Source organism: Diachasma alloeum, unplaced genomic scaffold, assembly GCF_001412515.2.
Source record: "Diachasma alloeum isolate Michigan unplaced genomic scaffold, Dall2.0 Dall_scaffold_00289, whole genome shotgun sequence".
NCBI lineage: Eukaryota > Metazoa > Arthropoda > Insecta > Hymenoptera > Braconidae > Diachasma > Diachasma alloeum.
In genome coordinates, this window is record NW_021680428.1 from 54,654 (window position 1) to 74,517 (window position 19,864).

General features: G+C 35.7%; 8 protein-coding genes across 9 annotated transcripts; 4 read left to right on the forward strand and 4 right to left on the reverse strand.

The window, feature by feature from the left end:
• Positions 1-500: 500 nt before the first annotated feature.
• Positions 501-2,485, reverse strand: LOC107038944 (vacuolar protein sorting-associated protein 29). Its single transcript, XM_015258311.2, has 4 exons — positions 2,257-2,485; positions 1,925-2,116; positions 1,508-1,743; positions 501-825 (listed from the first exon to the last, which is right to left on the reverse strand). The coding sequence occupies exons 1-4, from the start codon at positions 2,257-2,259 to the stop codon at positions 708-710; spliced, it is 549 nt and encodes a 182-aa protein (XP_015113797.1). The 5' UTR covers positions 2,260-2,485; the 3' UTR covers positions 501-707.
• Positions 2,486-5,052, forward strand: LOC107038943 (calcyclin-binding protein). Its single transcript, XM_015258310.2, has 3 exons — positions 2,486-2,610; positions 2,734-2,866; positions 3,045-5,052. The coding sequence occupies exons 2-3, from the start codon at positions 2,843-2,845 to the stop codon at positions 3,714-3,716; spliced, it is 696 nt and encodes a 231-aa protein (XP_015113796.1). The 5' UTR covers positions 2,486-2,610; positions 2,734-2,842; the 3' UTR covers positions 3,717-5,052.
• On the reverse strand, positions 3,887-6,281 carry LOC107038940 (1-acyl-sn-glycerol-3-phosphate acyltransferase alpha). The gene is made up of 4 exons (XM_015258303.2): positions 5,468-6,281; positions 5,075-5,390; positions 4,806-4,971; positions 3,887-4,675 (listed from the first exon to the last, which is right to left on the reverse strand). The coding sequence occupies exons 1-4, from the start codon at positions 5,650-5,652 to the stop codon at positions 4,512-4,514; spliced, it is 831 nt and encodes a 276-aa protein (XP_015113789.1). The 5' UTR covers positions 5,653-6,281; the 3' UTR covers positions 3,887-4,511.
• LOC107038836 lies at positions 6,007-9,222 on the forward strand. Its single transcript, XM_015258137.2, has 7 exons — positions 6,007-6,455; positions 6,515-6,755; positions 6,819-7,323; positions 7,540-7,577; positions 7,636-7,971; positions 8,184-8,428; positions 8,519-9,222. The coding sequence occupies exons 1-7, from the start codon at positions 6,307-6,309 to the stop codon at positions 9,087-9,089; spliced, it is 2,085 nt and encodes a 694-aa protein (XP_015113623.1). The 5' UTR covers positions 6,007-6,306; the 3' UTR covers positions 9,090-9,222.
• Positions 9,223-9,453: 231 nt separating this feature from the next.
• On the forward strand, positions 9,454-11,687 carry LOC107038939 (transmembrane protein 164). Its single transcript, XM_015258302.2, has 4 exons — positions 9,454-9,572; positions 9,802-10,142; positions 10,222-10,518; positions 10,600-11,687. Exons 2-4 carry the CDS (start codon positions 9,822-9,824, stop codon positions 10,867-10,869), a joined length of 888 nt encoding a protein of 295 aa, XP_015113788.1. The 5' UTR covers positions 9,454-9,572; positions 9,802-9,821; the 3' UTR covers positions 10,870-11,687.
• LOC107038942 (F-box/SPRY domain-containing protein 1) lies at positions 11,005-13,501 on the reverse strand. 2 transcript variants are annotated; one of them, XM_015258309.2, is made up of 5 exons: positions 12,945-13,501; positions 12,682-12,876; positions 12,337-12,610; positions 12,167-12,257; positions 11,005-12,022 (listed from the first exon to the last, which is right to left on the reverse strand). In XM_015258309.2, the coding sequence occupies exons 1-5, from the start codon at positions 12,953-12,955 to the stop codon at positions 11,928-11,930; spliced, it is 666 nt and encodes a 221-aa protein (XP_015113795.1). In that variant the 5' UTR covers positions 12,956-13,501; the 3' UTR covers positions 11,005-11,927. The 2 variants fall into 2 exon arrangements, with proteins under 2 accessions (XP_015113795.1, XP_015113793.1); XM_015258307.2 differs by having other exon boundaries at positions 12,682-13,501.
• Positions 13,502-13,639: 138 nt separating this feature from the next.
• On the forward strand, positions 13,640-17,507 carry LOC107039032 (transcription factor Dp-1). Its single transcript, XM_015258465.1, has 9 exons — positions 13,640-13,815; positions 13,941-14,040; positions 14,480-14,598; positions 14,700-14,766; positions 14,842-14,939; positions 15,032-15,180; positions 15,252-15,859; positions 15,934-16,017; positions 16,102-17,507. The coding sequence occupies exons 2-9, from the start codon at positions 13,992-13,994 to the stop codon at positions 16,338-16,340; spliced, it is 1,413 nt and encodes a 470-aa protein (XP_015113951.1). The 5' UTR covers positions 13,640-13,815; positions 13,941-13,991; the 3' UTR covers positions 16,341-17,507.
• Positions 17,406-18,300, reverse strand: LOC107039033 (COP9 signalosome complex subunit 9). The gene is made up of 3 exons (XM_015258467.2): positions 17,909-18,300; positions 17,724-17,796; positions 17,406-17,610 (listed from the first exon to the last, which is right to left on the reverse strand). Exons 1-3 carry the CDS (start codon positions 17,975-17,977, stop codon positions 17,573-17,575), a joined length of 180 nt encoding a protein of 59 aa, XP_015113953.1. The 5' UTR covers positions 17,978-18,300; the 3' UTR covers positions 17,406-17,572.
• Between the last annotated feature and the right edge of the window lie 1,564 nt (positions 18,301-19,864).

Genomic DNA, 19,864 nt, shown 5'->3' on the forward strand with positions numbered 1-19,864 from the left:
CCCCCCCCCCGCGGGGGGCTGTTGCTCTCAATGTTCGTTGCTGTTCGTCTCCACTCTCCTTGTTCTCTCCTAACTATCGCCGTATGATATGAGTTTGTTTTTTTTTCTCTCTCAGAGAGAGAGAGAGAGAGAGAGAGAGGAACCAGACCACCGACGAATCTTATTTTTTATCAAAATTATGATTGACGTAAATATGAGTTATTATGAAATGAAAAACGGAGCGCGTGGTGCACGCGAGTAAATGCAGATTGTAATATATTAACGCGGACTGTTTTTTTCCAGCGTACGTGACTCGCTGCATGGATGACCCATGCGGGTTACTCTATTGAAAACATTGATTTCCAGTTATGTGCAAGAGTCAAGGTGCCAATATACCCTTGTTACAAATGCAAGCAACAATCAATAGTCTATTTTTTTAATTTATTCACTATGAAAAAAAGTCGAAAAGTTGTAGCCAACAGTGAAATCTAAAGAAAAAAAAATAGACATTTCTCCATCAATTTCACGCTTGAATCAGTCATGTATAAGTTTCGACATTCCATTTTCAATGATTATAATCATTTATTTACAAGATGCGTTATTAAATCAGCATGTCATACAAGATCCACCACAATTGCAGAGTTTAGCGGTGTTATACTCAATGATTTCTCGAATCATTATTTAAGAGTATATTCACCGTCAAATAAATTGTTTCTTCATACAATTATTTAACTCTTTTTATATTCAATTCGTTCGACTTTGACTTCATCTCCAACGAGTTGATAGACATATGTCACTACAGTTGAGCTTTGAATGTCCATGAGAACGAATGAAGGAATGACAGACCTGTAATGAAATAATGAAGATAAAGCGAGGGGAGGCTAATCTTGCGGCATTGATGAGAGGAGAATATCAAGAGATATCCCGGCTGTGGCCTCCTGATAGTTTATACTTTGACAAGTATTTTGGTGATATACTTTTTCATAATAAAATTTTCTCATTTCTTCTATCCACTAATATCAAAGCCTAAGATTATTAAATTGGTTTCATTTCAATTAGGCGGCGAAGTGATGAGATGAAGTGAAACATTAGATAATTTTTTAATCATTTTTTTTTCTCTCCAATTTTCTCTAGTTTTCGTGAAATGTCGCGCAATCTATGATCAAGTGAGACTCAAATGGAAGTCCCGAATTTTTTTAATAAAAAAAATAGCCAAAGTTTCCTATAAAAATACGAAAACCGTATGCTTAAAAATAGTCTCAATAAAAAAAGATTATTCCATCATTTAATCATTTTTCTAAGTAACTAGGACTAGTTGATAGTTTCATTAAAATGTCATTTTCTAGGGAAACAGATTAATGGATATTTTACAAGAGTTATTTCACACATAGCCATCGTATTATTTTCAAATTTACTGTATTGAAATCATGGCATGTTTATGAAAGTATCAAAGTACCACCTCGCTATCAGGAAGAAGTAATAAAAACAAGTCGGAGACTAGAAAAAACATATTTGAAAATACACTTACGTATCGAGTGGATTATAGGCCCCAGTAGCTGATCCCGGATTGATATAGAATTTATTCTCATGTTCATACGCCTCAAATTTGTGTGTATGCCCAGATATTAGAATATCTACATCCAATTGACGTTGAATCAGCGCCAATGCCTCTGGATCACCCCAGGGAACTACCTGGTGGCCGTGTGAAAGTCCAATCCTGAATTGTCCAACAGTTACGACTTTTTGCTCCGGATAATTGAGATTCTGTTGTTGCAAACATCATTCTTGTTATAACACGCAATCTTTGTTTAATAATTGACAAATAAAGCGTCGAACAGTTTAACTTTTATGAAACTTTCAAAGAAATTTCCGAAAAAAATCCAACAGTCAGTTGGACAGACTTTGTCATGTGATACTTTATTTGTTTATTTCTCGCGAATATTACCTCGTCGAAATCGCCTCTCACTACATGAACATCACTGGCCAGTGTTTTCAAGTAGTCATATGATTCCTTTGTACAGAGATTTCCTGTACATAATATATGTTGAATTCTTCCAGGTACCAAGAGTTTTTTAAATTTACTTGGCAAACTACTGCATCTGTGAGGAATGTGTAAATCTCCCAAAACAAGAACAAGCTGGAAAAGAAGAAAATGAAAAATGGACACAATTTCAATTGATTCAACAATTGCTAATAAATTTCAAACTTGTATCTAGCAAAATCACACTCAAAGGTTAGAAAGTGGATAATCATTTTAATAAACAATAGTCAACACACCATTGTGATATATTTTTTGCCTAAAACTCTGGGCAACAAATTACAAAGGCCAAGAGCTGCAAAATACTTCAGATGCACAGCATTTGAGTTGGAAAATTCTTTTTGCAACTGCTAATTAGAAATTATGATGACATCTTTGACACTCACAATAGCCAACACAAACAGTGAAGAGTTAGCCTAGGGATCCAGGGGGCCCGAGAGAATATTCCCTAAAAGTGCTAGACTCTGACTGACTGACTGACCTGACGCTGACGCGACTGTGGCGAGAACGGCGAGAAGTTTAGAAAATAATTCATAATTATTTGAAACAAAATTGTTAACAATAACAACATATTTGCTGGATTAATTAATAAGGTAAAACTCAAAAATAATTTTGACTTTGTTATGAGGAAATTTTCAACAATTTACATATTAGTATGGGTGGGATATGTGAATTATTATATAGAGTTATAGGTTATGGAAACATTTTTTTTTCAGACAAAAAACGAACAACGAGCATTCTCAGAAATTTCTCGATTCTCTAGAATTGCGATTCATCAATCAAGTTGACATTGCTGCTAGTATCCTAGTTATCTTAGTTAAAAGAATGTCGCTCAGGAGTGTTGATGAGGTAAGTCAATAAAAGTATTGTCTATTAATATTAATATAGAACACTATTCACTATCAGAATTTAATAGTATTTAAATAGTTTCTTTCATTTGAAATTAAAACCGAGTTGGGCAAAATTTAATTTAAATATGAATTAACTATGATTATTATTAATCATATAATAATTTATTTTTTATTAGATCAAACTCGATATCGACGATCTTGAGGCCCTCCTCTTTCAGGCTAAGCGTCAAAAAACGAAAGACCTACTTAGCCTAGAGGTACGAAAACTGCAAACAGAACTGATAAAGCTCAAGGACACTGAGAGAAATGACAATGATTTATCCAAGCCTATTATCACAAATTCTGGTTCCAAATGCTATACCATCAAATTAACTAACTATGCATGGGACGAGTCAGACAACTTCATGAAGCTGTACGTTACATTGAAAAATGTTCACACACTGCCAGCTGAAAACATAATTTGTGATTTCAACGAGAGCTCCATGCATCTTCGTGTCAATGGCCTCGACAACAAAAATTACCAACTACCAATTTCAAATTTGTGTGCGGACATAAATCCTGGCAAGAGTTACACGAAAACTAAGACTGACATGATCGTTGTATTTTTGGCTAAAAAATCACCAAAACGTTGGTCACACGTCACTGGAATCGAGAAAAGGATGAAAGAGGCCAAGGCATCACCAGCACCTGAGTTGGGAGATGACACTGATGCAGACTCGAGTCTTATGAATTTGATGAAGAAGATGTATCAGGATGGTGATGATGACATGAAGAGGACTATTGCTAAAGCCTGGACTGAGAGCCAAGAGAAAAGGGGCTCTTCTGGATTAGATTTTCCAAATGTGTAAAACCTCATTTTCCATTTTGTTCTATTCTATTCTATTCTATTCTATTCTATATGATGTTATTTTTCAGCAAAATATATTCATCATTTGCATTTCGTTTGGATTCGAGTTCTTTTGGATGATTGATCATATTATAGAATAACTAATAATCGATACAAGAATCAAAGTTGTTTTTCTTCAGAATGTGGCAATTTATTTATTACAAATGCTCACTCTTGTCGTCATTCATGTTTTTTCTTTCTTTATCCCTTTTAATCCAACAAAAAAATATGGGACACAAATCATTTTCACATCTACAAATAATATTTTAATTCAATTATTGAAATTTCAAACAATCCACTTGTATAAAATTCGAAAAATGAGTACATGAGTATAATAAATAAGTAAAATTCAAGTTGATGGAAATGTTTTGAATACACACTAGTAGTACTACTTGTAAAGCCAAGTACTTGCTATTTGCTATCACTTGTCATAACAAAATAGAAATCATCAGAGAGGAACAATACTGAATACACAAAGTATGGCGATAAAATTTGAGTTTCGAGATGACAATAATCATCTTTCATGTAAATTACCATTAGTTGAATACTAATTCTAACGAGTACTTTTGAAATTATAAGTCAAGATTTAAAAAAGAAAATAAGAAATATATCCACATGGAAATTATCGTTGGTTGTACGTATCACTGCATATATCACCCTTCGAATCATCAATAATAAATTATCAAAAGCTGTTTTGTAAAATGTATAGTCAAGTCTTTGGTTTCGCCCGTCGGATTTTCTATGCATTCTCTGTGTATTACTGAGAATGGAGTTTGCATGAGACCGTTTGCTGGACTTGGCCACTAGATACATGGAATACTTCCGTCATTATTGACTGCGTTCTCGCCATCAGTGATTCAATGTCTTTGGGTCCCAAGCCTTTAGTGGAAATTGGGGGTAAAGTTGTAACGATGACGCGACCTTGAAATATGAAAACAAAACCTTGAAAACAATACTGAGCGAATATTTATAATTTTCTATTATAATAAAGAGATGTTTCTAAATCATAATGTAATTACTAGACTAGAATATTCCAGAGAAAATCATTTACCCGGATCGAATTTCTTCTCGTTTGTATTCAAAAAGTAATAAGATGAAAATACGACAGGTAGAATGGGCAATTGGGAGTTGATAGCCATGTGAAAAGCTCCTTTCTTAAAAGGATGAATTTCACCATCGTTGTGTCTCGTGCCTTCAGGGAAAATCCATAATTTAATCTGTTCGAAAACAAATTGATGAGTAAATAAACATAAATTAATTCATGGCCATGTAATTTAATATAATGATTTGCATTTGTATTCTTGTTGATGATAATTTCACCTTTTTCTCTTTAATATTATCCGTAGCTCTATTAAGAGTATTTCGTGCCTTCTCAGAGTTCATTCTGTCGATGAAAATTAGTCCACATAACCAGGCAGCAAGTCCAAACGGCCAAAAGTAGAAAATTTCTTTTTTAGCAACAACAGTGCATTTATCCATAACTGGCCAAATATCAAACATTCCCAGAATGTCGATGGAACTCTGATGATTGGAGACTATGATACAGGCCCGCTCTTTCTCCAGATGTTCTCGACCTCTCAACTCCCATCGTAGACCCAGCAGAGTACTGATATGATGGCACAATGAAGATGCTAATCTATAATATATAGGAAATTCATTAATTCAGGAAAAAAAAATTGATACTCACAGTAAATACTCTATTTATATACTCACAGTAAATTCTTGACATTTCCAGGCCGAAATGTCATGATGGGGATGAGAATAATAGAATTTACCATGACGATTCCATAATACATGAGGAATTTGAAATAATACCTAAACGTTTTACTCGTCTCATACAAGAATGGAAGAACGAGTATAAATCCAACGAGGATCACTTCGAGCCCGGACGGTGCCATAATTTCTAATCAAATTTCTCTTTGAAAAGTAACCTTGCCCTGATCGTCTACTCCTATTAAAATATGGATCCTAAATAAAACACTGACGGATAGATAATGATAAAAAAAAACGCCACCGGAAGTCAAGCAGAAATTTGCTTCAATATTAATCTTTGAGTATTATTATATCTTGTCTAAATTAAATAAATTATGAATGGCCATGTTTTTGTTATTGACTTTTTTTTTTTTTTTAACAATGACGGATTACTGGCTGTAACCCTCACTGGTGATAAAACTGCACACAGCCTCCCCCCCCAGCAGCTACCCTACAGCTACACTATATTACAACCCTGAACGACGACAACGGAGTGTGTGGCGGCTGCAAGAGGGGGGAAACAGATGCGCCAGTGGTGCGCGTATGCCAGGGCTCTCTATTACATACAATAATGTAATATTTAAAAAAACATGGAATACCCTGGCTGAATTGGTTTCTTGAATAATTGATGTATTTTTATCATTATGAAAGCTTAAATTTTGTCGGATATTTCATATTATTCGAAAAAAATCGATTTATTTAAACACCCAAAAGCGCATGCGCAAACATCCTTCGACACACGTGGTGATTCCTACCTCTAACCCTCATTGGAATTGTAAACACAGTGAATTTCAATACAAATGACAAAGATAACAATGAATGAATATCCTGAGATTGCAGTTGGTTTAGCAGTGGATCGCATCGATACGAATTTAATAGCGCCAGCTCATGTTGCCATGAAATTCTATACTCCAGGAGAAGAAGTCTCCGATCAAACGGATTATCTCAGGTAACATGCTTGAAAAATAAAATGATATCCGTCGATATAACATGCTAGTTATTTTGCAGAGGTCATGGAACTTATGTCGATGATGATGAGTCCCTGAGAGCATCTGTCGCCGGTGTTTTGGAGAAAGTCAATAAACTCATCTCAATTAGACCCCTTAAAACTCGATATCAAGGAGAAATAGGGGATGTTGTCGTTGGGAGGATAAGTGAGGTGCAACAAAGTCGATGGAAAGTTGATACGAATTCTAAAATGGATTCTGTTCTCTTGTTGTCCAGTGTCAATCTTCCGGGAGGTGAATTAGTAAGTTGGCAAAAGACGACAACTTTTTATCAGGAAAAGTAATTTTTGTTTTGACCATTCCAGAGACGACGTTCAGCAGAGGATGAACAAACGATGCGTAAATATCTCCAAGAGGGTGATTTAATTTGCGCTGAAGTTCAAAACACCTATGCTGATGGCTCCCTATCCCTTCACACACGTGTCCTTAAATATGGTAAACTATCCCAAGGAGTGATGATCAAAGTACCACCAGGCTTGATAAAACGAAAGAAAACCCATTTCCATCATTTGCCCAACGGTGCAACCCTTATTCTGGGTAACAATGGTTATGTATGGATCGGTGCAAGTTCCCAGAGTACTGATCGTTCCGAGGGTGGATTTACCCAGGATCTGACACGAGTCACTCAGGAGGACAGGGAAGTTTGCGCGAGATTACGAAATTGTGTATTAATACTCTCTCACTGCAATATCTTTCTCACGGACACTTCTGTCACATATGCCTATGAGGAGTCTAGCAAATACAGATGCAGTGAATTACTCCAGCCGGAAACCATCGTCGATGTGGCTCTCATGACCCATCATAGACTAAGTCAATAAATTTTTTCCCCCCCCCCCCCTTCCTATATTCAATGTCAATGGGAATTAATAAAATCAATGTGTCAGGGCAAAATTCAAATCATTCTTTTTTTTCTCCCATATCCGGAAAAGCCACACATACATTGGCTATTGCATCATTAGTGAGTGTGAGTGACGCAAACACGTGTTGGTGAATTTCTCGCGCCGGTGTTGAATTCAACTTGGACAGAAACAGGGCAGTGCATGCCTGTTGAGCGGTGTGAGTCGGTGAGTTTGACCCCCCACAGCTCAGCCCAAGCCGACAGGACTCGTTCGTCAAGAGTAGCGTGAAATAACCAAAGGCAACATGTCGATTTCACCGACTTTTCAAAGCGGCAAACTTTCATCCGCGTCTATCGATTTAACAAATGGCATAGAAACGCTGGATTATTTTCACGTTGACTTGAAAAGAACCGAGGGCAGCGAAATGGACGCTTGTTTTGCCGCGTTTGATAGAGACGGCGATGGTTTTCTATCAATCAGTGAATTTGAACTCATTTGCCGGGCATTATTCAGAAATGATAGAGGCAAAATTTATGGAGTTGAGGAGAAACAATTGCGAGAGATTTTCGATATATTTGATTCTAAAAAGGATGGATTGCTTGATCTGCAAGAATTTGAGGTAAGAATGGTTTAATATTCAATGCTAATTTTCTTGACATTGATATATTTTCGAGGATTGCATTGGAATCAACAAATTTTTCAATTTTAATGGTGTGTTTAACAATGAATTTGAATGCCTGCTTTTAATCATAATATATGGAAATCAATCAAACAAACAAGGATGATATTACGTCATTGTCGAAACATATAAGCATCGTAATTTTCATCCAGGTGTGTTGGAACCGTTGGATAAAGGTCTGCACGCGACCGAGGTGTGCCTTTCTCATTGTTGACGTACAAAATGATTTTATATCTGGCTCACTGAATATAAAACAGTGTGCGGCACAGCACGATGGTTCTGAGGTGATTGAACCAATAAATCATCTGCTGAATACAGTAAGGTTTGATGCTGTATTTTATTCACTGGATTGGCATCCGGTTGATCATGTATCCTTCATCGATAATTTACATATGCGGTAATGAAAGTGTCAAAAAGAAAAATAAATGAAAAATCAATGAAATCAATGAATAAAATAAAAGATTCAGGAAGAATGGTTGTTTTTTAGGGAAGTAGACGAATCTAGTCCTGTCCCCAAGGAGGAAGCAAAAGTATACGATACCGTCACCTTCAAGGGTCCACCCTCGTTGAAACAAAGATTATGGCCCCGTCACTGTGTGCAAGACTCCTGGGGAGCCGAGCTCCACAAAGACCTCAAGATTGTCGAGCACGCTATAAAAATCTACAAAGGAACCAATCCAGAAGTCGACTCCTACTCAGTCTTTTGGGATAACAAAAAACTTACAGAAACTACTCTATCTAGTCAACTTCAGGACAAGGGAGCTACAGACATTTACATCTGCGGTTTAGCCTATGACGTTTGCGTCGGTGCGACAGCAGTGGACGCACTCACCAGTGGTTATCGCACTATTTTAATCGACGATTGCAGTCGTGGCGTTGATCTTGTCGATATCGAGAAGACCAAGGCCATGGTAATCGCTAGCAATGGTGTTATTGTCACTTCGAGCCAGGTAAAAGCAATGGTCGAGGGGCGCGATCGCAGGCCAGAACTCGGCTATAAACTCGCCCTCGAAATCAAGCAGTCGCTCAAATCGTCAAGTAACAATAACAGAAACTAGAAACTAAATTCAATTTTGCAGTCGATGTATATATAAATATGATAACAAACAACAAATATATATATAGAGAAGAATGAATATGTAATATTAATCATACACGTGTGAGGACGATTTCCTTCCAAATTGTTATATAACATAATTTTTGTTAGTTGAAGTTGAAAATAAATATTCATAACTTAAATATGCATGGTAGTTTCATCTTTGTGTCTGACGAATATCAGACGTTTGTCAGTGTGACAACCGGTCTAGTGGGTCTAGTGATTATTATGTTATAGGTTTATGATGACATAACAACGGGGTAACATCACCATGACGTCATCCTGACGGGTAGAACAGGCGCACACGACAAAATATACATATATATATATGTATATCATATCAACGCAATCAAACGCAATGGTTGGTCGTTAACATTCGTGAAAATAACGATTGACATTTTTTCATATAGTAGGTGGTTTATCCTCTGCTCGATAGTCATCAATTGTAAGTAAATAAAGAAAAAATAAACTTTTTCGGCTATAAACTCTTACTTTCTTATATGTGGAATAATGTTTTTTTTTTTTCATCCCTGCATGCGGTATATGCATGAGTCCTTATCCCTATAACCTCGACTAAGCCTATATGAGTTTACAAATGTTTGATGATAATTCATCTATTTAATATTTAAACACAAATGAGACAGGCACAAACAAATGATCGCTATTATTTTCAGAGTCAACAAAATTGATAAAAATGCTGGAGTGGGCCTACGAGGGGGTAAACGCCTCAATACCACGTAATGTGGGGCCTGAGTGTGCATACTACTTGCCGTTCAAATACAAAATAATCGAGACACTCTCTGTGTCAGTATTAATTATGTACCTCGTTATGAAGGGCTACAGAAACATAAGTTTGCCATCAAAGAATATGAAATACATTAATGAGGATCGGAGTGGGAGAACAATATTGCTAGTTGTCATGACTCTTATTCTTGGCATTGAAATCGGATTCAAATTTTCTAGTAGAACTGTGGTTTATTTGCTCAATCCGTGTCATATAACTACAGCTGTTCAGGTAACTAATATTTTTGTAAACATGGATTGTCTGAAAAAGAAAAATGTCTCATTGCAACATATGTTGATTTCATCAATAGTTGTACCTATTATCAGCAAAACCTAGTCCAACTGTTACTGCCCTCTTCAGACTACAGTTAAATTTTATGAATGGCCCAATTCTGGCTTACGTTTTCCCTGAGACAGAGTCCCGAAAGATATTTGCTGATAAAGCCATGTACTATCTCCAGCACGGTTTAATGATTATCATATCATATTACCTATTAAGAATTGGTGGGGCATATAGTGTAGAACCACTCAGGGATTTCAGTTGGTGCTTTCTAGGATATGGCATTAATCTTGCCTATCATTTTTGGATTCTTCAACTCGCTGCATTGGTTAGTCTACAAAAATTATTCCGCCCCTATTTCATAATTCGTTTTATTGATATCTCTTTTTCGTTTTCATGTCATTAAAAGCCAGTACAAGTCAATCTCAGTCATATGCTGTGTCCAGCTATCCTGGATCCTTTCCAAGGACAATACTATCGTCTCTGGGCTGTAACACATCAGGCATTATTATGCCCTCTCCTATCAAAATTAATATGTTTTTCATCGAATATCTTCCTAACAAAGTTTCCACATCTTAGAGTAACCGGCAAACAACAATCTCCTGGTAATGGCAATGAAGTAATAAAAATTAAGGACCGACTGGAAAAGTGCAAAAATGGCAGTCTACACGCCGATTAAATTGACAAGCATCTTTCTCAAATTAATATCAATTTATCTGGTCTTAAATATGCTACGCAAACTTGTACTGTGATCAATTAGTCTGCCTAAATCACTTTTAACTTCAAATCTCATAATATTCAAAAATACTCTCAATTTATTCTACTTGTTTTTCTTTTTATTTTCTTTCTGATTCAATCAACATTTCTATGGATTACATAGTTGAAGATATTGATTAAAAAATAGAGAGAACAACTTTGAGGGTTACAACTAAATGTACTTAACATGCTTGAAAAATCTCTAGTATGCAGTACAAATACATTTTTTCATAGATTTTGTCTCCACTCATTAGTCATTTCAATGTTTAAAATACTTCATTCATTTACTAATTGTATCTAGATTATTTCAATTAGATGTTCAATTGAAATTTTTGAATTTCAAATAAATTTATTTATTTACATATAATACATATCTATTGAATCGTATATATATGGTGAATTTGTATAATTAGGTGTTTGATTTAAAAAACATAATGAGTGTTTTTTTCTTCTTTTCAAGACCAGTTGAACGACTATGTACATTGAATTTGTACAAAAAATATGAAAGAATTGTCATTGAGATGTGGACATTTTGTTTGAAGGCTCCATTACCAAATTACTAAATATTTACATGACATTTATTTTTTATGGCAATGATTGTAAATAATCAATGGCAAGGTTTAAGTGTTTCTCTTAATTATTACCTATATTAATTATGTAAAAATTGTGGTTATCTGTAAATATTAATGAAACTGATTGCATCAACAAATGATTATTAAAAAGATGAAAAAGAAAGGAAAATTAGATAATTATTGAAGAGAGTATCATTCGGAGTCTGTAGAATCCTGACCCATTATTCGATCAAGAAAACACACACGCAAACAAACAAATTGACAACATAATCGCGTATCACATAGGAATATAAAACTCACATGAAAAACATGTTTCAATACATTGGAATGGACAATCGCTATCCTAAAATATATCAGTATAATTTTTTTGCATTGATGGATAAATTCAATTCAACTGATTAATAGAGTGTTAGCCATCTAATGGAGGTCCAAGATACACCATCGAAACCTCGGTGTTACCATAGACCGCTGAGACAGAGGGATACAATCGTTTATCAGGTAATCCTGAAAATAATCACCGCGTTTATTGCATGCTGAGGCCATTGAATATTAAAATATGTTAATTTTTATTATTTATGAAGGAATTGAGAGAGAAAAAAAAATGAAAATTAATGTCTCCTACAAAGAAAAAAACAATAAAACAAATACCTCGAAATGCAACACCTAAAAATTCGTAATTCTTCTCAAATGATAACGTATTATCGTCACAATCCAGTATAACTCTAATCTTCTCACCAACCTAATGAAGAAAAGAGCATTGTATTAATGGAAATATTAACTGGTACAATTGAAAATCGCAGAGAGAGAAGTAATATTACTTGATATTTGGGTGCATTATTCAATAAGGGATAATTTCCCTGAGTATCGCCATTATGCAGTAGGTGATTGTCCACTAGATTCCACCCCCAAGAGTGTTCATCAGAACCCAGAAGTGCGACATATCCATGACATATTAGTGGTGCCTCCTTTGTGGCAATACCTATGACGGCTACTGTACCCAGGGGACCTTCCCAGATGACTTCCCAGGCATGACGACCATGCCTAAAGCCAATTTTACCTCTACAAGCATCTGTACTCTGAGCAACTGGGTTTCTAAAAAAATTAAATCATCATTAAAAAGGGAATTTCTCTGTTGGAATCATTTCAGGATAAAGATAATTCACCTGTGAAGGGTAAAACCATTTGGTTTAATATAGATATTTCTAGAGCAGTCGTTTGGATTCCAGGCGTGGTAGAAAGCCCTTAATTTCTCTTTGTAAGTTGGAACCGATGACAGGAGATCAGAACTGAGTGCCTCTTGCGCTAATTTTCTGAGACAATGTGTCCTCCAGACGTCATTATTTTCATCCTCCAAAAATCTATACCAATTTTTACAAACTAATGCACAATTCCTCAAGGTATGAAGATCCAGATACGAAAATATCACCTCCAAAACATGATCCGACAGTTTAAATACTACATCGTCCATTTTGCCGGATTTAGCTTGATTGATGATATTAACTATTTCGATGCATAATAAATACACTGACCCTTGAAAATTCGACTCGTGAGAATTGAATGATAAAAATACTATGAAAATTTGGCAATCAGCTGTTAATGATTTTCCACTCTGTAAATAAGCCTTTTTATTTTTATTTTTTTTTTCCTATTTATTTACACACCACTGTCGTCACGTGGGGACGTTTCGATGGGGGATGGTGGTCGCTCTCTTGACACAATATGCTATAGTAAGGGCGGGGCGAATGAGATTTAGCGACTGACTTCATAACTGTTAGACTTCTCTTTTGATGTGGAATGTCTTTGGAGCTATATAGATGTGATGGTAAAATTTTTGTCAACATCTATAGAAAAAAAGTTTCTTTTCAACTGCTCTTCTCTCTCCTGATACGATGGTCCTGATTGAAAAGAAGAAGCAAACACCACGCGAAGGCAGCCAACAACGACCAAATTCCTCTCTCTCTCTCTCTCTCTCTCCGAGCCAGACTATCCAACCCCCCCCTCTGAAAAACCAACCTCACACTATACCCAAACATAAACTTTTCATGGCCTGCCCTGCCTGCGCCGGGAAAAGAGGGAAACTGAATTGGCCACGTGATCTCCTCATCCACCAATCAGCTGTTTCGCTTTGTCCTGCCGCCAAGCTCCATTCTCTCCGATCTATTTGCACGCATAGTCACCAACAATTTTTCCGTGCAACTCTATCAGATCAATTGTGATTTTTCAACAATGTTAATAACATTATAATTGTGCAGTGGGTATATTCCATCCCCATAAATCTTACGTTATTCTCATTAATGGTAAAACATAATAATTTAACATTTGTAAATGCACTACCCCGATATTAGTCGCCATTTTGGTGATACGTTGAGCTCGTAAAAGCGGCATTGCCCATGATATTTATCATTTTTATGTCAATTTCCAGTGGCCCATTGTGATCGTATACGACACAACAAAGTTCCATTGATATTTAGTGATGACACAACAAAATAAAACCATGAATTTCTTGATACACGATGCCAATGGTAAGTACATCATCTGCCCGCCAATACTCAACACTGCACCAATATTCCTCATCTCGACATATCAATCCTCCCCTAAAGTCTCTTTCGTCATCACAATTTCCTCATTATCCTCTTAATTTTCGTATTTATCAACATCTGCACTTGTCCTTTTATTATTTATTTAATGTTGACCTTAATGAAAAAACAAAAAGAATGCTTTTTACCATCTTCTTTATAGCTTGGAATCCTTGGAAATTACTCAACCTGCAACGTGCACAGTGTCATGATTATTATTAATTTGTTGTTGTTTCTACATTCTTCATGGATAGTATATACATTGTTTCAAGCTCGGAATATTGTTTGAGATATTGGGGTTTTTTTTTCTACATTTGATATTATTGACCGTGGTATTACCATATCGATGTTTTTTTTTCTCTCTCTCCCTCTCTTTTTTCAATAGGGCAAACACAAGTGATTAAGGTTGTTCAAAGCACCCCCAACAAAACTTTGAGCAATATGATTGGGGCAACGAATACCGGGGGAATCAAGGTCTTCAAGACCCCGGGACAGGAATCACAAGTAATTTTTCAATTATATTAAAAATCATAAGGATTTCAAATACATTGGTGCATGTGGTTAATCCAAAACATTGAGCTTATCTCGTGGTGTGTTTTTAACAGATTTTATCGTCTGGTACTCAAGTTATGAGGACTATTAGTCTGGGGAGCTCATTAACTCCGAAGCAACGTGAGTTATTATTTTTTGTTGCAAATTAAAAATGGATTTTGCATTTAAATATTAATCATTGATTGATTTTAATAGGATTAGTGTCGATACCACTGCAAAATGCCAAAGTCTCGACGGTCAAGTCCAATGACTCGGTTATGACCAAGACGATACAGTTGACAACAGCTCAAATGGTTTGTTAATTACTAATTAATTGAAAATGGAAAAACAATAATAATAATAATAATAAGTGACAATAACAAACGTGTATTGATTATTTGTTTAGAGTGATATTAAACAGGCTATAGCATCGCAGCAACAAGCCACTGTTCAACAAGTTGTCAAGGATGCCTCAGGAAAATTCTTCACTCCACTACTCGATCACGGTGCTACACGAAAGCGCCATGATGCTGATGGTAGTGATTTTGTCCCTGAGTAAGATATTTCTTTAAATTTTTTCAATGATGAAAAAAATTGGAGTCAATTATCATATGAATTTTCATTAGCAAACGAAGAAAAACAGAGAAAGTTGGAAAGGGTCTGCGACATTTTTCCATGAAAGTATGTGAGAAAGTAAAAAAGAAGGGAACAACATCCTACAACGAGGTAGCAGACGAACTCGTAGGTGAATTTACAAATCCATCACATGTAAATTCACTGACTGATCAGCAGTACGATCAGAAGAACATTCGAAGACGCGTATACGATGCTCTCAATGTTCTCATGGCAATGAATATAATATCAAAGGAGAAGAAGGAAATTAGATGGTTGGGATTGCCTACAAATTCACTTCAAGAGTGTTTATCACTTGAGAAAGAAAAGAAGAAGAGGATTGAACGAATTAAAACAAAAACTCAACAGCTGCATCAGCTTATTCTGCAACACATTTCATTTAAAAATTTGGTCCAACGTAATAGCGCGAGTGAGAGTCAGCATGGCCCGCCAAAGCCAAACTCAGCTATACAATTGCCATTCATTATATTAAATACTAGCAAAAAGACTGTTGTAGACTGCAGCATCACCAACGATAAATCTGAGTACCTGTTCAATTTTAATGATAAGTTTGAAATCCATGACGATATTGAGGTTTTGAAACGTATGGGATTGGCCTTTGGTAAACCATTGATTTTTATTCAACATGATAATCCAATTTTCATATTTGTCATAATCATTATTTTCCTTCTTTAGGACTCGAAAAGGGAGAATGTACGGAAGAGAATTTGCGTAAAGCTAAAGCAATGGTACCTAAATCATTGGAAAAATATGTTGAACGTAAGATGAACATCATTTTATCATTGATACATACATAGATATTGAAATTTCTCCTTTATATTTGACATATGTTAATTGTGACAGAGCTATTATCGGGTGATCTTGAAAAATTCATTCCCGTAACCATTCCTGGACCAAGTACTTCCATGGAAGAATTGGAATTGAAACTAGAGGGCTCCAGCTCAAGGCCCCCATCATCTTCTCGTACATCATTATCCGAAGAAGCTATGTCACCTCCATCACAAATTTATTCCGACGACGAGGAAGACGACCTGGAGAGCGATCAGGATGAGCAGGTGGATAGCGACGTTGATATAAACTAGCACACTGGATAATTCGATAAAAACCACACTGATCATCATTCACATTTGCTTATTTTTACTATTCAATTTTACGCATTGAGTTAAAAAAAAACAAAAGAAGAAAAAAATCATTGTATTTTTTTGAAAATAACGATGGGAGAGAAAAAAAAATTAATATCAATTGGCCACATGAATTTGAGCGAATGCATAATGAATGACGATTTTTTTTACCCAAGTGGTTTAATTTGGTTATTATTACAAATTATTATTATTATTATTATTATTATTATTATTATTAAAATCTTTCATCGATCGATAAAATACCTATTGTATGATTATTTTTCCTTTTGCTAGTGACTAAATGTAAGAGGGCCAATACTAGCAAACAATATGGAAGTGGATCTATCATTTTCAGTTGTTAAATTGCAAAAAAAAACCATCTCTCAATATTCTTTTTTTTCGTCAACGTCTTGTTCATTTTGTTCATTATATCGTCATCATAAATACAATTACCAACTAATGTATTGATAATAAATGGAATGAAACTTCAACAGTGAAGTAAAACGGAATGTGTCAATTTTATTGAAATTTTTCAATTTTAAAATTTTGAATTGACACGCAGATAATTTTCGAGGGATTTTGTAACGGGAACTTGAACAACATCGGTGCTAATAATAACCGCGCATTGTCTCAACAACATTGTCGAAGTACAGGTCAAAATGAGTAAGAAACATGAAATAAAAAAAAAAACAAGGGTTTATATGCCACATATGTATGTATTATAAATTATAATAATCCTAGAGTTATTTCTCTCAATTACATGTATAAAAATGTAGTACGATTACTCATTTTCATATGGCACATTAATAATAATGATAATAATAATAATAACAATAATTATAACAATATGTGGTAATTGAAATTTAAATCTGAAATAGTTCCTGAAACTCAATCTGCTGGAATTATGAGAATAAAAGGATTGTAATATCATTACAACAAACAAATAGTTCCTTAAGACTTTTAATTACTCTTCAATTGACAATTATTTCAAACTTTCGGATAATTATATGACGAAATTTTCAACGATTTATTGGCAGAAGGCTCGTTTAATAGTTTATATAAGAAGAGAGAATTAATGTTTCTGATGATTTGAATGAGTCAAAATAAATGGGACAGTTTTCATGTTCATTTTATGAATAATTGTTTATTAACATTGTAGACATGAAGGAGGAGGTAACCGATGTGATTGTGCATCAGTCGAGATCATTATCATCATACAAATCCTCGAAATCTGAAAAATAGGAAAAAAATTATTATCCTCATGACGTGGAATAGTATAAACCATTGAAATATTTTGCCCGCCTCTATTTGATGATTATTTTGAAGAATCTCTGAGGACAATACCATTGAAAAAATCAGCATGTACAGCTTTTTCATTAGCAGCAAGATCCATCAGTAAATTCGATAAGCCTCCAGCCTAAAAAATGTAATAACAAATTAACATATCACCGACAGAGTTATAAAGGAACATAACCCAACACTGCAGGTGGTGCACACATAATGTCCACTTATTTTCCATGGCCATTTACCTCCTCCAGGTCCATGTAAGGGCCCGCGCCTTCAGGGAACATCTCATCAGCCACTGGAGTTGGTTTCATGGTAATTTTTTCTAGGAATAACCAGGTAGGGACACGATCAAATCTTTTGACGTTTCACTTATTGTCTTGTCAGAATTTATCGCCGCAACAAGTGAATGCAATTATTTTCCCCTCCAAGCTGACGCCATATTTCAATTCCCTTCGATATATAGAATGTAAGGTATCCTATCAAAAATTTTCAAACAAATTTTCAAAAATTGCAAACAAAAAAGCACTCATAACCTCCAGAAGTCTGTCAATTTCTCCCCATTGATTATTATTAATTATAGACTTTTACTTTATTGCAATGTGTTATTTATTGTCAATCATTTGACAATTTAGTCACCCACTGATATTCAGATGAATTTCATACGCAGGCGCAGATGTCCGCGCACGCGCAGACGGCTGCGCATGCGCAGAGGCAGCGCATGCGCGCCCCCACTACGTTTTCCCTCCAAATCAGCGCCATGTTAGATTCTAGCCAGTCTCTCGCGACGCGATGGCACGCTAGAGGTGCCCTCCCGACGAAAACATGAAAATTCCCGGTAATCGCCGACCCTCGTAGTGTGGAGAGTCGGCGCCGCGTCTGAACGTTGACAATGCCGGTATACAAGCCTCAGTTGAGGCCTCGTGTGGTGATTTTTTCATGTAAAAAAGACTTGTATGAGTTACATTGGACTAGTTGTGGATTTTCCTTTGTCACAATGGATCCTCAGGCCTAACAATGGCGGCCAGTATCTTTCCTTTGTCTACAAAACGGTGTTTATTGTGTCCAGTGAAGTGTTTAGTGTATCAGTGCGCGTTGATTGGGATATGTGTCGAGTCCTTTGTTTATATAAAAGACAGGAAAATAATTCATTTTTTCGTTGAACTGTGTTGATCTCGAGTCTTATGGCCAGTGCATTCTTTTCGTGCCTTGGTTCGCGGAAAATCGGGTTTGTTGTGTCCTTGAAGTGCCCACTGGGGTGTTTAGTGTGTCGATTCGTGGAATTAATAATCTGTGGCGAGTGTTTTCTATATAAAAGAGAGGAAAATATTTCATTTTTTCGTTCAACTGTGTCGATTTCGAGTCTTATGGCCAGTGAATTCTGTTCGTGCCTTTGTTCGCGGAAAATCGGGTGTGATGTGTCCTTGAAGTGTTCGGTGTGTCGATTCGTGGAATTAATAATCTGTAGCGAGTGTTTTCTATAAAAGAGAGGAAAATAATTCATTTTTTGGTTTAGTTGTATTGATTTTGAGGCTTGTGGTAATTTTCAAAGGTTCCGTGAATTCCTTTCGTGTGTTTATTGTTAAAATGCAGTGTTTGTTGTGTTCTCTAAATATCTAGTGGTGTGTTTAGTGTGTCCACCTGTGTAGTTTGTGATATATATTGAGTGTTTTTAAAACAAAATAGTGATTTTTTTCTTAGATTGGGTCAATTTCGAGTCTTGTGACATTTATTTATGATTTTTTATGAGTGGACGTAAAATTAAATGATTTGTGAGTGTAAGTGCGTTCCAGAGGATCAAACCAGAAGCCATGGATATACCAGAGTCAGAGGACGCAGCTGTACCAGGATGATGGGAATAGGAGAAGGAAACTCCATTGAATACGACTAAACGGTAAGTTGTTCGAAAGGTGAAAACGGAGCGGTTGTTTTCATCCAACGCCGGTGAGTGAATTTATCCAATTGTTTATTTATTTCATCAATGATCTGAGCTGCTTTCGAGATGCAAGCGATCGGCAAAGCATTCTCTCTGACCAAAGCATTTGGGGAATACTTTCTTTATTATGATCTGCAGAACTGCAATCATTTTTTTCTAACTTGGCGATTACGTTTTTTGCAAATTTCTTGCGTTGATACTTGCGATTTTTTCGTGATTCCGGGTGAATATTCAATTTTGTATTCACTTGGCGGATTTTAGATGA

Excerpts from the sequence above, each read along its gene's own strand:
- LOC107038939 (XM_015258302.2), top strand. The coding sequence starts at position 9,822 with ATGCTGGAGTGGGCCTACGAGGGGGTAAACGCCTCAATACCACGTAAT. Across the intron at positions 10,143-10,221 it reads ATATAACTACAGCTGTTCAG|TTGTACCTATTATCAGCAAA; the intron begins GTAACTAATATT and ends TTTCATCAATAG. Across the intron at positions 10,519-10,599 it reads TTCTTCAACTCGCTGCATTG|CCAGTACAAGTCAATCTCAG; the intron begins GTTAGTCTACAA and ends TGTCATTAAAAG.
- LOC107039033 (XM_015258467.2), bottom strand. The coding sequence starts at position 17,977 with ATGAAACCAACTCCAGTGGCTGATGAGATGTTCCCTGAAGGCGCGGGC. Across the intron at positions 17,797-17,908 it reads CTTACATGGACCTGGAGGAG|GCTGGAGGCTTATCGAATTT; the intron begins GTAAATGGCCAT and ends TACATTTTTTAG. Across the intron at positions 17,611-17,723 it reads ACATGCTGATTTTTTCAATG|ATTTCGAGGATTTGTATGAT; the intron begins GTATTGTCCTCA and ends CCTATTTTTCAG.
- LOC107039032 (XM_015258465.1), top strand. The coding sequence starts at position 13,992 with ATGACACAACAAAATAAAACCATGAATTTCTTGATACACGATGCCAAT. Across the intron at positions 14,599-14,699 it reads CCCCGGGACAGGAATCACAA|ATTTTATCGTCTGGTACTCA; the intron begins GTAATTTTTCAA and ends TGTTTTTAACAG. Across the intron at positions 16,018-16,101 it reads ATTGGAAAAATATGTTGAAC|AGCTATTATCGGGTGATCTT; the intron begins GTAAGATGAACA and ends TAATTGTGACAG.
- LOC107038944 (XM_015258311.2), bottom strand. Across the intron at positions 1,744-1,924 it reads TGAGAGGCGATTTCGACGAG|AATCTCAATTATCCGGAGCA; the intron begins GTAATATTCGCG and ends TTGCAACAACAG. Across the intron at positions 826-1,507 it reads GCCTATAATCCACTCGATAC|GTCTGTCATTCCTTCATTCG; the intron begins GTAAGTGTATTT and ends ATTTCATTACAG.
- LOC107038943 (XM_015258310.2), top strand. The coding sequence starts at position 2,843 with ATGTCGCTCAGGAGTGTTGATGAG. Across the intron at positions 2,867-3,044 it reads CGCTCAGGAGTGTTGATGAG|ATCAAACTCGATATCGACGA; the intron begins GTAAGTCAATAA and ends ATTTTTTATTAG.
- LOC107038836 (XM_015258137.2), top strand. The coding sequence starts at position 6,307 with ATGACAAAGATAACAATGAATGAATATCCTGAGATTGCAGTTGGTTTA. Across the intron at positions 7,324-7,539 it reads CATGACCCATCATAGACTAA|AAACAGGGCAGTGCATGCCT; the intron begins GTCAATAAATTT and ends CAACTTGGACAG. Across the intron at positions 7,972-8,183 it reads TTGATCTGCAAGAATTTGAG|GTGTGTTGGAACCGTTGGAT; the intron begins GTAAGAATGGTT and ends ATTTTCATCCAG.
- LOC107038940 (XM_015258303.2), bottom strand. The coding sequence starts at position 5,652 with ATGGCACCGTCCGGGCTCGAAGTGATCCTCGTTGGATTTATACTCGTT. Across the intron at positions 5,391-5,467 it reads GGAAATGTCAAGAATTTACT|ATTAGCATCTTCATTGTGCC; the intron begins GTGAGTATATAA and ends TATATATTATAG. Across the intron at positions 4,972-5,074 it reads ATAATATTAAAGAGAAAAAG|ATTAAATTATGGATTTTCCC; the intron begins GTGAAATTATCA and ends GTTTTCGAACAG.
- LOC107038942 (XM_015258307.2), bottom strand. The coding sequence starts at position 12,986 with ATGGACGATGTAGTATTTAAACTGTCGGATCATGTTTTGGAGGTGATA. Across the intron at positions 12,258-12,336 it reads ATAATGCACCCAAATATCAA|GTTGGTGAGAAGATTAGAGT; the intron begins GTAATATTACTT and ends TTTCTTCATTAG. Across the intron at positions 12,023-12,166 it reads TTTAGGTGTTGCATTTCGAG|GATTACCTGATAAACGATTG; the intron begins GTATTTGTTTTA and ends GATTATTTTCAG.